This window comes from Oryctolagus cuniculus, chromosome 21 (genome assembly GCF_051225735.1).
Source record: "Oryctolagus cuniculus isolate XC-2025 breed Fujian yellow rabbit chromosome 21, ASM5122573v1, whole genome shotgun sequence".
Classification (NCBI taxonomy): Eukaryota; Metazoa; Chordata; class Mammalia; order Lagomorpha; family Leporidae; genus Oryctolagus; species Oryctolagus cuniculus.
In genome coordinates, this window is record NC_142887.1 from 31,712,977 (window position 1) to 31,726,900 (window position 13,924).

Below are 13,924 nucleotides of genomic sequence, written 5' to 3' on the forward strand. Positions count from 1 at the left end.
GTCTACCAGTTTTATTATGGCAGCAACAAACCCCACCTACACCCTCATCATCTGAGGCAAGATCCACCTCCGCCAGGCCTCCTGGATCATCCATGGTGGCAGCGAAGCTGACTGCCAGCTGCACACCATGCAGGTCATCTGCCACTTGGAGGCAGTCACTGAGCAGCTCAGCCAGTGCATGAACCACACGTGCCCAGGCTTCCTGGCCACGGGGACCCCTGGGTGCAGGACGTGGCTTACAACCTGTGGTGGGAGGAGAATGGCTGAGAGTACACCAAAGCCTTGAACTTCACATGCACGAGCTGCAGCTGGTCTGGGTGGAGAAGCAGTACCTGCGCCACAACCTGGACCATCTGGTGGAGGAGCTCTTTCTTGGCCATATCCACACCGATACCGCCCAGTGAATGTTCTACTGGCCATCCAGTTACCAGCCTCTGCTGCAGAATGCTAAGAACCACGACCATGCCTGCACAGCCCGTCGCATCATCTTCCTCCCCTTTCTCTTTCAGACTCCCAGGTGGTCTTTTTCTTAGCCCGCTGCCTCTTAAAAGTCAGCCCAGACCCCGTGTCCCCTTGGAGGGCTTCCCCTGTAGGAGCTGAGCTTGGGACCCCACCTTTGGAAACTGGCTGCCCCTGTCATCTCAGGGCCTCACCCTTAGCACCACACCTACCCCGCTGTTGGCCTTGTTTGCTCCTCCATGGAGCCAAATCTCCCTTTGCCACTGTGCGCCACCACCCTAGCATGGGCCACACTGGACCACTTCCACCTGCAGGCCGAGGCCCTGATCACACCGCTGATGCACACCATTACCCACTACCACGTACCAGGATGTCATCCGGGACAGCTGAAAGACCTATGCAGTCTACCTGCTCGACACAGCCCTGATCAACAGCTCTCTCAGCCTCCAGCTCAAGTGGAAGAGACCCCAGAGAGCAAGGCCCCACCGGTGCCCTTCCTGCACGCCCAGCACTATGTGAGTGGCTACGGGCTGCAGAAGGGGCAGCTGAGCACCCTGCTGTACAACACCCACCCATACCGCGCCTTCCCCGTGCTGCTGCTGGACACTGTGCCCTGGTACCTGCGGCTCTACGTGCACACGCTCACCATCACATCCAAGGGCAAGGAGAACAAACCAAGTTACATCCACTACCAGCCTGCCCAGGACTGCCTGCAGCCCCACCTCCTGGAGATGCTCATTCAGCTGCCCGCCAGCTCAGTCACCAAGATCTCCATCCAGTTTGAGTGAGCCTTGCTCACGTGGACCGAGTACACTCCAGACCCCAACCACGGCTTCTCTGTCAGCCCACCCATCCTCAGTGCCATTGTGCCCAGTTTGGTGGCAGCCACACCAGTGGACTGGGAAGAGAGCCCCCTCTTCAGTACCCTATTCCCGGTCTTCAATGGCCCCAGCTACTTTGTGCGACACTGTACATGGAGCCACTGCTGGTGAGCCTGCCAACGCCGGACTTCAGCATGCCCTACAATGTGATATGCCTCACATGCACTGTGGTGGCTGTGTGCTACGGCTCCTTCTACAACCTCCTCACCAGAACCTTCCACATTGAGGAGCCTAGCACCGGCAGCCTGGCCAAGAGGCTGGCCTAAATGAAAAACTTTTAAAACAAAAAGGGGGGACCAGCCCCCATCTCAATGGGGGTGTGAGACTACAGGGATGGGTCACTGGATTAGTCAGAAGGGTCTCAGGAAAATATCTGGAACGGATGTCAAATTGTTAATGAGACCTTAGGCCAATGGGTGGCACCCCAGAAGGGAGGGATGTTTTGGCCATGCAGGGCTACAGGACTCACACTTTGTATTTTGACAGGGGTATTGGTACACAGCAATGATTCCTGCATGCTAATGATCCTCATCCCCCACGTACTGTATCACCCAAATGAAGAAGTGGCGGTGTGCCTACACCGGCGTCAGCAATGAGAGGTTATGACCGCTGTGGCAGTAACCACACTCATAGGTTTGGGTGCCACAGGGGTTGGCGTAGGAGCTTCATTTTTAATAAAACAAAAGAGGGGCTCCAGGAAGTACAGGTCAGTATGACAAAATTAATAATAATAATAATAATAAAACCTCTGTGTAGCCAGGACGTACTTCCTAATGGAGGTGTCCATATGCTCGAACCTCAAACGAGGTGGGCGATCGGCTGAAACAAAAAAGGAGGGACCTGCGGGGAAATTAGACACATGAGGCAATTCAAAGATGGCACCCAAAGGAAGTAAGGTGGGCGGAACGCAAAGTTGTTTACCACCAAAGCTAATTGGCTACACAACATCAGGGGAAGTGACGACAACTGATGATGAGTGTATAGACATATGGCTAGTCCTATAAAAAAACGGCCTGTAAACTGACCTTTTAAGTGATTGGTTGGTCCTTATGCCCTGCCCCAATGACTCTGCAGTTTTGTGCTTCAAAAGGCTTTGTTATGCATGCAATAAACAAGTTCTTGCTTGACTTGACTTCCCTCTGTGTCTGTCTCCAGGATCGGGAGGCTGGGGAACAGGTGAGTGGTGCACTTACCTTTCCTCGGACCCAGTCCATCCTCATTTGGGTAGACTAAGGTCCTGGCTGCCAACTTTGGCTTGGTCCAGCCCTGGCCTTTGTGGGCATTTAGAGAAGTACCCAGTGATGGAAGAGTTCTGTCTATGTGTAGCTTTCTGCATTTTAAATAAATGATTATTTAAAGGTTTACTTTGGTGCAAAATATTTTTTAAATACGTGCATGTAGTTTTTTTTTTCATAAAACCGCATTTTTTCATGAACTTTCTGATGACTTTTTTAAAAATTTATTTGACAGGTAGAGTTACAGACAGTGAGAGAGAGACAGAGAGAAGGGTCTTCCTTCCGTTGGTTCACCCCCCAAGTGGCCGCTACAGCCAGCACTGTGCCGATCTGAAGCCAGGAGCCAGTTGCCTCCTCCTGGTCTCCCATGTGGGTGCAGGAGCTCAAGCACTTGGGCCATCCTCCACTGCCCTCCTGGGTGACAACAGAGAGCTGGACTGGAAGTGGAGCAACTGGGACTAGAACCTGGTGCCAATATGGGATGCCATCACTGCAGGTGGAGGATTAACCAAGTGAGCCATGGCACCAGCCCCGCTGATGACTTTTTATATGCATATGGAGGCAGGCTGCTTAGGATGCCTACATATCTTTTTTTTTTTTTGACTGGCAGAGTTAAACAGTGAAAGAGAAAGGTCTTCCTTATGTTGGTTCACCCCCCAAATGGCTGTTACGGCTGGTGCGCTGCGCCGTTCCAAAGCCAGGAGCCAGGTGCTTTCTCCTGGTCTCCCATGCAGGTGCAGGGCCCAAGCACTTGGGCCATCCTCCACTGCCTTCCTGGACCACAACAGAGAGCTGTACTGGAAGAGGAGCAGCCAGGACAGAACCAGTGCCCCAACTGGGACTAGAGTCCAGAGTACTGGCGCCGCAGGCAGAGGATTAGCCTACTGAGCCATGGTGCCAGCCAAGGATGCCTACATCTCTTATCAGGAACTCGGCTCCCCTCACAATTCTGGCTTCCTGCTGATGCGCACCCTAGGAGGCAGGGTAGTTGACTCCTGTAGTTGATTCCTGTCACCCACATGGTAAACAGATATACTTCTGGGCTCCTGGCTTCAGCCTGTGCCATCTCTGGCTACTGTGGGCCTTTGAGGAATGATCCAGCAAATGGAAGATATTCATTCATTCATTCATTCATTTGCTCACTTGCTCACCCTTGTTCTTCATCTCCCTTTCCTCCCTCCCCCTCCCCCTCCCTCTCTCTCTCCTTTGCCCTCGCCCTTGCCCTCACCCATTTAAGTCAATAAAAATCAAGTTTAAAAATGGTTCAGAACGGGGCTGGTGTTGTAGCATAGCAAGTTAAGCCTCTGCCTGTGATGCCGGCATCCCATATGGATGCTGGTTTGTGTCCCGGCTGCTCCACTTCCAGTTCCCTGCCAAGGTACCTGGGAAAGCAGCAGAAGATAGCCCAAGAACTTGGGCCCCTGTACCCATGTGAGAGATTGGGAAGAAGCTCCTGGCTTTGTCCAGGCCCAGTCCTGACTGTAGTCACCACTTGGGGAGTGAACTAGCAGCCAGAGCCCCAGGAGGTCTCCTCTGAACCACCTGACCTAAGCGTCCTGATAGTGAGCAGGCCACGGAAGATGGTCACTGTGAAAGCTTCAAGAGCATAAGCAGGCAGAATGGGATGTGAATGGCACCATCCCCCCTTCTATGACAAAGTCTTCCTGGACCAAAGCCTGCCTATTTGCTGCCGACACATCCAAAACAGACAGGCCCACTGCTTACCTGCTGCTTTCCTTTCTTTCCTATGAATTTTTTTTTCAGTTTTAAGATGCAACAAGTTTTAACATTTTGCCATATCACTTTTCTCATAGACATTATATACATACGCATATAATGCTTGAAAAGAGGGATATTAAAATCACAAGGGATTCACGACAATGATCATCACGTGGGAAATGAGGGGTGTGTGGTCATACACATGGCATGATTCAGTGAAGCAATATGTGTAACTATGCACCCACACAATTATTCTGGGTTTTCAAAATTATTCTGGGAGTTCAAAAGTGCACCCTTTCTATTGTAGAGTGAGTCCAGATGACCACAGAAACATCTGAGATGGGATCACAAGGATACTGGTGTCTTCTGATTTCTACAAAATTGCCTGTTTCTCTTATAACTTAGGGATTAAATACAAAATGAATCAAAAAACTGTATTAAATTGTTTATGGTTTTTTTTTTACAACTCCATGAATATACTAAAAAGAGTTGTGCACTTTAAATGGATAAATTGTGAGGGGTGGGAATTATATCTCAACAAACCTGTTTTTTTTATTTTATTTTATTTTTTTGACAGGCAGAGTGGACAGTGAGAGAGACCGAGAGAGAGGTCTTCCTTTGCTGTTGGTTCACCCTCCAATGGCCGCCGCGGCCGGCGCACTGCGGCTGGCGCACTACGCTGATCTGAGGGCAGGAGCCAGGTACTTATCCTGGTCTCCCATGGGGTGCAGGGCCCAAGTACTTGGGCCATCCTCCACTGCACTCCCAGGCCACAGCAGAGAGCTGGCCTGGAAGAGGGGCAACCGGGACAGAATCTGGTGCCCTGACCGGGACTAGAACCTGGTGTGCTAGCGCCGCAAGGCAGAGGATTAGCCTAGTGAGCCGCAGCGCCAGCAAACCTGTTTCATTTTTAAGATTTATTTGAAAGAGTTACAGAGAAAGACAGAAGGAGGGAGAGAGAGAGATCTTCCTTCTGCTTGTTCACTCCCAAAATAGCTACAACAGTCAGGGCTGGGCCAGGCTGAAGCCAGGAGCCTCCTTTAAGTCTCCCTTGTGGGCACAGGGTTTCCAAGGACTTGAGCCATTCTCCACTGCTTTCCCAGGCACACCAGCAGGGAGTTGGATTGGAAGTGGAGTAGTCAGGACCCTAACCGGTCCATATGGGATCCCATCATCACAGTTGGCAGCTCTACCCACCATGCCACAGTGCCGGCCCCTGTTAATTTATTCTAATCCAGCACATTGATATATGTAGCTGCTTTTTTTATAGAGAAAACCCTGAGCAGTCTAGATATGTGTCAGCAGTTGAACAGTTAAATAAACTGTGTGGACACTTATAGTATGGAGTATCAGAATGCATGGATTTCAAAAACTTTTGCACCAAAATAAACTTACCTTTTAATTCCATTTTCCAGGAACTTTTCAAAGCACCCTTATACTACTCAGGAATAAAAGGGATGGATTGATGATAAGTGGGGGGGGAGGAGTTTAAACTACAGAGTGAAGAAAGCCGATCTCAGATTATATACTCTGTAATGTCTGCTGAGATATCAGTCCTTAAGTGGCAAAGAATGCAGATGGAGAACAGGCTGAGGGTTTCCAACACTTACGTAGGAAGTGGAGGTAGAAGGGAGATGGGTGTCCCTGTAAAACCTGAATTTGAAGAATCTTCTGGAGATGGGAAATTCCATATCTTGACTCTCTCCATGATAATATCCTGGTTTTGACATTGTTCTTTCATTTTGTAAGATGCTACAAATGGAATAAAGTAGAAAAGGGGAACATGGGTTATATTTCTTACAACTGCATGGAAGCCTAAATTACCTCAATTTTTAGTTGAGGTAGTTTTAGTTCAATTTTTTAAAATCCGTTGAAATCCTGCCACTGTAAAAGTAATAGAAGTGGGACTGGCATTGTGGCATAGCAGGTTAGGCCTCTGCCTGTGACACAGGCCTCCCAAATGGGCGTCAGTTCGAGTTCCAGCTATTCCACTTCCAATGGAGCTCCCTGCCAATGTGCCTAGGAAAGCAGTGGAGAATGACCCAAGTGCCTGATGCCCTGCACCCACATGGAAGTCCTGGAAGAAGCTCCTGGATCCTGGCTTCAGCTTGGCACAGTCCCCATGGCCATTTAGGGAGTGAACCAGCAGATGTCTGATCTCTAATTCTTTCAAAAAGAATTTTTATAAACAAAAGAATTTAGCAATAGTAGCATATTGCATGTGACTTGGGCTGCCTCACACATCTCATCTCTCTAACTGATCTGATCAGATAACCTCCATTTTTTTATTTTGTTCAGACCGGAAGACCAGATCTGCAAGTCAGAATCTTGTCAAATTTGACGTGAGTGATGTCTAAAGAGTGTTCTCAAAGAATAACAGAGGTAAAAGGAGTGGAATCTTCTACTCCACGAAAAAAGTCCCAAAGCTCTTAGCCGTGTAGAAAGCTATTTTAGCACAATGGGCAGTTACCTGGAAGAAAAGTTTGACTTGAGAGAATATTTGTGAACATAAGGGTTGCAGTCAAATTTCGTGACTCAAAACAAATTTCCTTTGGAGAGAATAGTACATAAAGAAGACAATGATGACAAGAGCTTTTCATGTAGCCTAGAGAATTATCAGAAAATGTATGTGATTGAAACCCCATGCCAGTTGTGAGAAGTGTGGACAATAGCTTAGCTGCGGTTTAGTTTTCACTCAACGCCAAAATAGTGGTGGTGGAGCTAGTCCAGACTTCAGTCAGTGTCAGATGTTTGGAACTAGAGGATTCACACTGGAGAAAACCATCTGAGTGTGAAGAATGTGCAGAAGTCTTTACCCCAGCATTCATCTTCTTACCACCTGAGACCACGCACTGGAGGAAAGCCCTATGCAGCTGTGGAATGTAGGGAAACCGACACCCACAGACAATCCTTTATTCAACAGAAGAGGAAGGATCTATACTGCAGAATGTGACCAATGTGGAAAAGCTTTGTGATGGAACACACCACATAACCCAGTACCAGCAAATTCATCCTGGAAAGAAACTGTATCCATACAAATGCAAAAAATGCCACGTCTTGCCACAGAAGTACATACCATCAGAGAACTCACACTGAAGAGAAACCCAGTGACAAACTGGCCTTCCCTCACTTAGCCTAGTTGTGGTTTCTGTGAGGAGTAACTAGAGGCTTAATTAGGGGACTGGGCATCAGGCTGGACACGTGGCTCCCTTCCTGGAAGGACAGAGGGTTGGACACTCACTGAAAGATGGGGAAAGGTAAACTCAGCCATGAGGCTGAACAACCTCCATCATGTCCTACTGCACCTCCAGACTGAAACAGGGTTGGCTGCTTCTGAAGAGCTTTGCAAGAAAACAAGGTGTTTGTTCTAACACAAATATAAAATGAGCCAAACCGCAGTCTATGATTCCTATTGGAGCGGCAGGCATCTGGCAGGTAACACTACCTGGGATGCCACATCCCATACTGCAGCGCCCAGGGTGGGCTGGGTTCCGGCTCTCGCTTTTGATTCCAGCTACCTGCTAAGGCACACTCTGGGGGACAGTGATGATGGGTTAAGTATGTGGGTTTCTGCACCATGTAAGAGACCCAGATAGAGAGCCAGCGCCACGGCTCACTAGGCTAATCCTCCACCTTGTGGCACCGGCACACCGGGTTCTAGTCCCGGTCGGGGCACTGGATTCTGTCCCGGTTGCCCCTCTTCCAAGCCAGCTCTCTGCTGTGGCCCGGGAGTGCAGTGGAGGATGGCCCAAGTGCTTGGGCCCTGCACCCCATGGGAGAACAGGAGAAGCACCTGGCTCCTGCCATCGGACAGGCATAGTATGCTGGCTGCAGCGCACTGGCCGTGGCAGCCACTGGAGGGTGAACCAACAGCAAAGGAAGACCTTTCTCTCTGTCTCTCTCTCTCTCACTGTCCACTCTGCCTGTCAAAAAAAATACCTCTAAGTCATGCCATATTTTCAAATAGTCTTTTTTTGTGCATTTTTGTAACTTTATCTTTTTTTAACTTTTATTTAATGAATATAAATTTCCAAAGTACGATTTATGGATTACAATGGCTTCCCCCACATACCGTCCCTCCCACCCACTACCCTCCCCTTTCCCACTCCCTCTCCCCTTCAATTCACATCAAGATTAATTTTCGATTATCTTAATATACAGAAGATCAGCTTAGTATACATTAAGTAAGGATTTCAACAGTTTGCTCCCAGAAACATAAAGTGAAAAATAATAGATGATTTTTTAAATGATGATGAAATCAGATCAGACCTATTGTCATGTTTAATCCCAGTGAGATTCAAGTTGGGAGTTGATAATTTCTTTTTTTTTTTTTTTTTACAGAGGATCAGTTTAGTATACATAAAGATTTCAACAGTTTGCACCCCCATAGAAACACAGAGTGAAATATACTATTTGAGTAATCGTTATAGCATTAAATCTCAATGTACAGCACATTAAGGACAGAGATCCTACATGAGGAGTAAGTGCACAGTGACTCCTGTTGTTGACTTTACCAATTGACACTCCTGTCTATGGCATCAGTAGTCTCCCTATGCACCAGTCATGAGTTTCCAAGGCTATGGAAGCCTTTTGAGTTCACTGACTCTTACCTTATTTAGACAAGGTCTTTTTTAAAACTTTTATTTCATGAATATAAATTTCCAAAGAACAGCTTATGTATTACAATGGCTTCCCTCCCCCAAAACTTCCCTCCCACCTGCAACCCTCTCCTTTCCTGCTCCCTCCCCCCTTCCATTCACATCAAGATTCATTTTCAATTCTCGTTATATACAGAAGATCTGTTTAGTATATATTAAGTAAAGATTTCAACAGTTTGCACCCACATACAAACACAAAGTGAAAAATACTGATTGAGTACTAGTTATAGCCTTAAGTCACAATGTACAGCACATTAAGGACAGAGATCCTACATGTGGAGTAAGGGCACAGTGACTCCTGTTGTTGACTTAACAAATTGACACTCTTGTTTATGGCCTCAGTAATTTCCCTATGCTCCAGTCATGAGCTTCCAAGGCTATGGAAGCCTTTTGAGTTCACTGACTCTTACCTTATTTAGACAAGGTCATAGTCAAAGTGGAAGTTTTTTCCTCCCTTCAGAGAAAGGCACCTCCTTCCTTGATGACCCGTTCTTTCCACTGGGATCTCTCTCGTGGAGATCTTTCATTTAGTGTATTTTTTTTTTTGACAGAGTGTCTTGGCTTTCCATGCCTGAAATACTCTCATGGGCTTTTCAGGCGGATCCGAATGCTGTTAGGGCTGATTCTGAGGCCAGAGTGCTGTTTAGGACATTTGCCATTCTATGAGTCTGCTGTGCATCCCACTTCCCATGTTGGATCATTCTCTCCCTTTTTTGTTCTATCTGTTAGTATTTTCAGACACTAGTCTTCATTATGTGATCTCTCTGATTCTTAGTCCTATCATTATGATCAATTGTGAACTGAAATTGATCACTTGGACTAGTGAGATGGCATTGGTACATGCCACCTTGACGGGATGAAATTGGAATCCCCTGGTATGTTTCTAACTCTACCGTTTGGGGCAAGTCGGCTTGAGCAAGTCCCAAATTATACATCCCTTCCCTCTCTTATTCCCTCTCTTATATTTAACAGGGATCACTTTTCAGTTAAGTTTCAATACTTAAGAATAACTGTCTATTAATTACAGAACTAAACCAATAGTATTAAGTAGAATAGACAAAATACTGAGAGGGATAACATATTAAGTTGTTCATCAACAGTCAGGGTAATGGCTGATTGAGTCACCGTTTCTCATAGTGTCCATTTCACTTCATCAGGTTTCCTTTTTGGTGCTCAGTCAGTTGTCACCGATCAGGGAGAACATATGGTATTTGTCCCTTTGGGACTGGCTTCTTCCACTCAGCATGATGTGTTCCAGATTCCTCCATTTTGTTGCAAATGACCAGATTTCATTGTTTTTTTGCTGCTGTATAGTATTCTATAGAGTATATATCCCATAATTTCTTTATCCAGTCTACCGTTGATGGGCATTTAGGTTGGTTCCAGGTCTTGGCTATTGTGAATTGTGCTGCAATAAACATTAGGGTGCAGACCGCATTTTTGTTTGTCAATTTAAATTCCTTTGGGTAAATTCCAAGGAGTGGGATGGGTGGGTGGAACGGTAGGGTTATCTTCAGGTATCTGAGGAATATCCAGACTGACTTCCATAGTGGCTTGACCAGTTTGCCTTCCCACCAACAGTGGGTTAGTGTCCCTTTTTCCCCACATCCTCACCAGCATCTGTTGTTGGTAGATTTCTGTATGTGAGCCATTCTAACCGGGGAGAGGTGAAACCTCATTGTGGTTTTAATTTGCATTTCCCTGATTGCTAGTGATCTTGAACATTTTTTCATGTGCCTGTTGGCCATTTGGATTTCCTCTTTTGAAAAATGTCTATTGATGGCCGGCGCCGCGGCTCACTAGGCTAATCCTCCGCCTTGCGGCGCCGGCACACCGGGTTCTAGTCCCGGTCGGGGCGTCGGATTCTGTCCCGGTTGCCCCTCTTCCAGGCCAGCCCTCTGCTGTGGCCAGGGAGTGCAGTGGAGGATGGCCCAGGTGCTTGGGCCCTGCACCCCATGGGAGACCAGGAAAAGCACCTGGCTCCTGGCTCCTGCCATCGGATCAGTGTGGTGTGCCGGTCGCAGCGCGCCGGCTGCGGCGGCCATTGGAGGGTGAACCAACGGCAAAGGAAGACCTTTCTCCCTGTCTCTCTCTCTCACTGTCCACTCTGCCTGTCAAAAAAAAAAAAAAAAAAAAAAAAAAAAAAAAAAAAAAAAAGAAAAATGTCTATTGAGGTCCTTGGCCCGTCTCTTAAATGGGTTGTTTTGTTGTTGTGGAGCTTCTTGATCTCTTTGTAGATTCTGGTTATTAACCCTTTATCTGTTGCATAGTTTGCAAATATTTTTTCCCATTCTGTCGGTTGTCTCTTCACTCTCCTGACTGTCTCTTTTGCAGTACAGAAACTTCTCAATTTGATGCAATCCCAATAGTTAATTTTGGCTTTGACTGCCTGCGCCTCCCAGGTCTTTTCCAGGAAGTCTTTGCCTGTGCCAATATCTTGAAGGGTTTCTCCAATGTTCTCTAATAACTTGATGGTGTCGGGTCGTAGATTTAGGTCTTTAATCCATGTTGAGTGGATTTTTGTGTAAGGTGTAAGGTAGGGGTCTTGCTTCATGCTTCTGCACGTGGAAATCCAGTTCTCCCAGCACCATTTATTGAATAGACTGTCCTTTCTCCAGGAAATGGTTTTAGATCCTTGATCAAATATAAGTTAGCTGTAGATGTTTGGGTTGATTTCTGGTGTTTCAATTCTGTTCCATTGGTCTATCCATCTGTTTCTGTACCAGTACCATGCTGTTTTGATTACAACTGCCCTGTAGTATGTCCTGAAACCTAGTATTGTGATGCCTCCAACTTTGTTTTTGTTGTACAAGATTGTTTTAGCTATTCGAGGTTTCCTGTGTCTCCATATGAATTTCAGCATCATTTTTTCTAGATCTGAGAAGAATGTCTTTGGTATCTTGATTGGGATTGCATTGAATCTATAAATTGCTTTTGGGAGAATGGACATTTTGATGATGTTGATTCTTCCAGTCCATGAGCATGGAAGGTTTTTCCATTTTTTGGTATCCTCTTCTATTTCTTTCTTTAAGGTTTTGTAATTCTCATCGTAGAGATCTTTAACGTCCTTGGTTAAGTTTATTCCAAGGTATTTGATTGTTTTTGTAGCTATTGTGGAGCTGGCTCTTGAACCCAGGCACTCTGACATGGGATGCAGGCATCCCGACCCCACGTGGCATCTTAAACACTGTACCAGATGCGTTCTCTCTCTTTTTTTTTTTTAATATTTTGACAGGCAGAGTGGACAGTGAGAGAGAGAGACAGACAGAGAGAAAGGTCTTCCTTTTACCATTGGTTCACCCTCCAATGGCCGCTGCGGCCAGCGCACTGCACTGATCCGAAGGCAGGAGCCAGGTGCTTCTCCTGGTCTCCCATGCGGGTGCAGGGCCCAAGCACTTGGGCCATCCTCCACTGCACTCCCGGGCCACAGCAGAGAGCTGGCATGGAAGAGGGGCAACCGGGACAGAATCCAGCGCCCCGACCAGGACTAGAACCCGGTGTGCCTGCGCCACAGGCGGAGGATTAGCCTATTGAGCCGTGGCACCGCCCTTTGTAGCTACTGTGAATGGGATTGATCTCGGCAGTTCTTTCTCAGCTGTGGCATCACTTGTGTATATAAAGGCTGTTGATTTTTGTGCATTGATTTTATATCCTGCCACTTTTCCAAACTCTTCTATGAGTTCCAATAGTCTCTTAGTAGAGTTCTTTGGATCCCCTAAATAAAGAATCATATCGTCTGCAAAGAGGGATAGTTTGACTTCTTCCTTCTCAATTTGTATCCCTTTAATTTCTTTTTCTTGCCTGATGGCTCTGGCTAAAACTTCCAGAACTATGTTAAATAGCAGTGGTGAGAGTGGGCATCCCTGCCTGGTGCCAGATCTCAGTGGAAATGCTTCCAACTTTTCCCCATTCAATAGGATGCTGGCCGTGGGTTTTTCATAAATTGCCTTGCTTGTATTGAAGAATGTTGCTTCTATACCCAATTTGCTTAGAGTTTTCATTATGAAAGGTGTTGCTCCCTTGCCCGCAAAGGAACGACACTGTTCGCAGCTTATCGGTCTTCAGTAGACTTTTAATAAGAAAATAACAGCGACAGAGAAAGAATGAAGGGAGGAGAGTGGAAAGAAAAGCCCCCTCCTTCCTCAGCACACAGCTTATATACAAAATCCAGCCAATTGCAAGCGGGCTCAAGTCCATGCACGGAACACTCCAATCCGCCCTCTGTTCACGCAGTGTGCACGCGTCCTTGGGCCAATCAGATGAGGTGTCACACAGCAGGCAGGCTCACCGCACGGTCCTCGGCGCCATCTTGTTGTTTACAACATTCTCAACTCCTCTGGAAAGTCCCGACCGTGGGAAAGCATTGCCCTAACCAAAACTAGCAACATTCGCCTTGTGATAAAGACACAGCAACAGCTATCAGACTGAGCATGACGTGGGGGCTCCATGGCTGCGCATCCCATGGAGCCCCACAAAAGGGTGTTGAATTTTATCCAATGCTTTCTGGGCATCTATTGAGATAATCATATGGTTTTTCTTCTGCAGTTTGTTAATGTGGTGTATCACATTGATTTGGGAACATTGAACCATCCCTGCATACCAGGGATAAATCCCACTTCGTCTGGGTGAATGATTTTTCAGATGTGTTGTATTCTATTGGCGAGAATTTTATTGAGGATTTTTGCGTCTATGTTCATCAGGGATATTGGTCTATAATTCTCTTTCAATGCTGCATCTTTCTCTGGCTTAGGGATTAAGGTGATGCTGGCTTCATGGAAAGAATTTGGGAGGATTCCATCATTTTCAATTGTTCTGAATAGTTTAAGAAATGGAATTAGTTCTTCTTTAAATGTTTGGTAGAATTCAGCAGTGAATCCATCTAGTCCTGGGCTTTTCTTTGTTGGGAGGGCCTTTATTACTGTTTCAATTTCTGTCTCAGTTATGGGTCTATTTAGGTTTTCCATGTCTTCAC

General features: G+C 46.6%; 1 protein-coding gene and 1 pseudogene across 2 annotated transcripts in view; one reads left to right on the plus strand and one right to left on the minus strand.

Annotated features, from left to right (window-relative positions):
- Positions 1–13,924, minus strand: part of LOC149119895 (uncharacterized) — a 29,951-nt gene continuing 16,027 nt past the window's right edge. Inside the window, exons 2-3 of one of the 2 annotated variants that reach the window (XM_089323512.1) lie at positions 5,905–6,046; positions 1–243 (exon numbers count right to left, since the gene is read on the minus strand). In XM_089323512.1, the coding sequence (XP_089179638.1) occupies positions 237–243; positions 5,905–6,046 (149 nt within the window). In that variant the 3' untranslated portion in view covers positions 1–236. Of the gene's footprint in view, positions 244–2,025; positions 2,181–5,904; positions 6,047–13,924 lie in introns of those variants that run through there. The other variant, XM_089323511.1, reaches the window with a different exon arrangement.
- On the plus strand, positions 802–1,897 carry LOC127485380 (GPI-anchor transamidase component PIGT pseudogene; annotated as a pseudogene).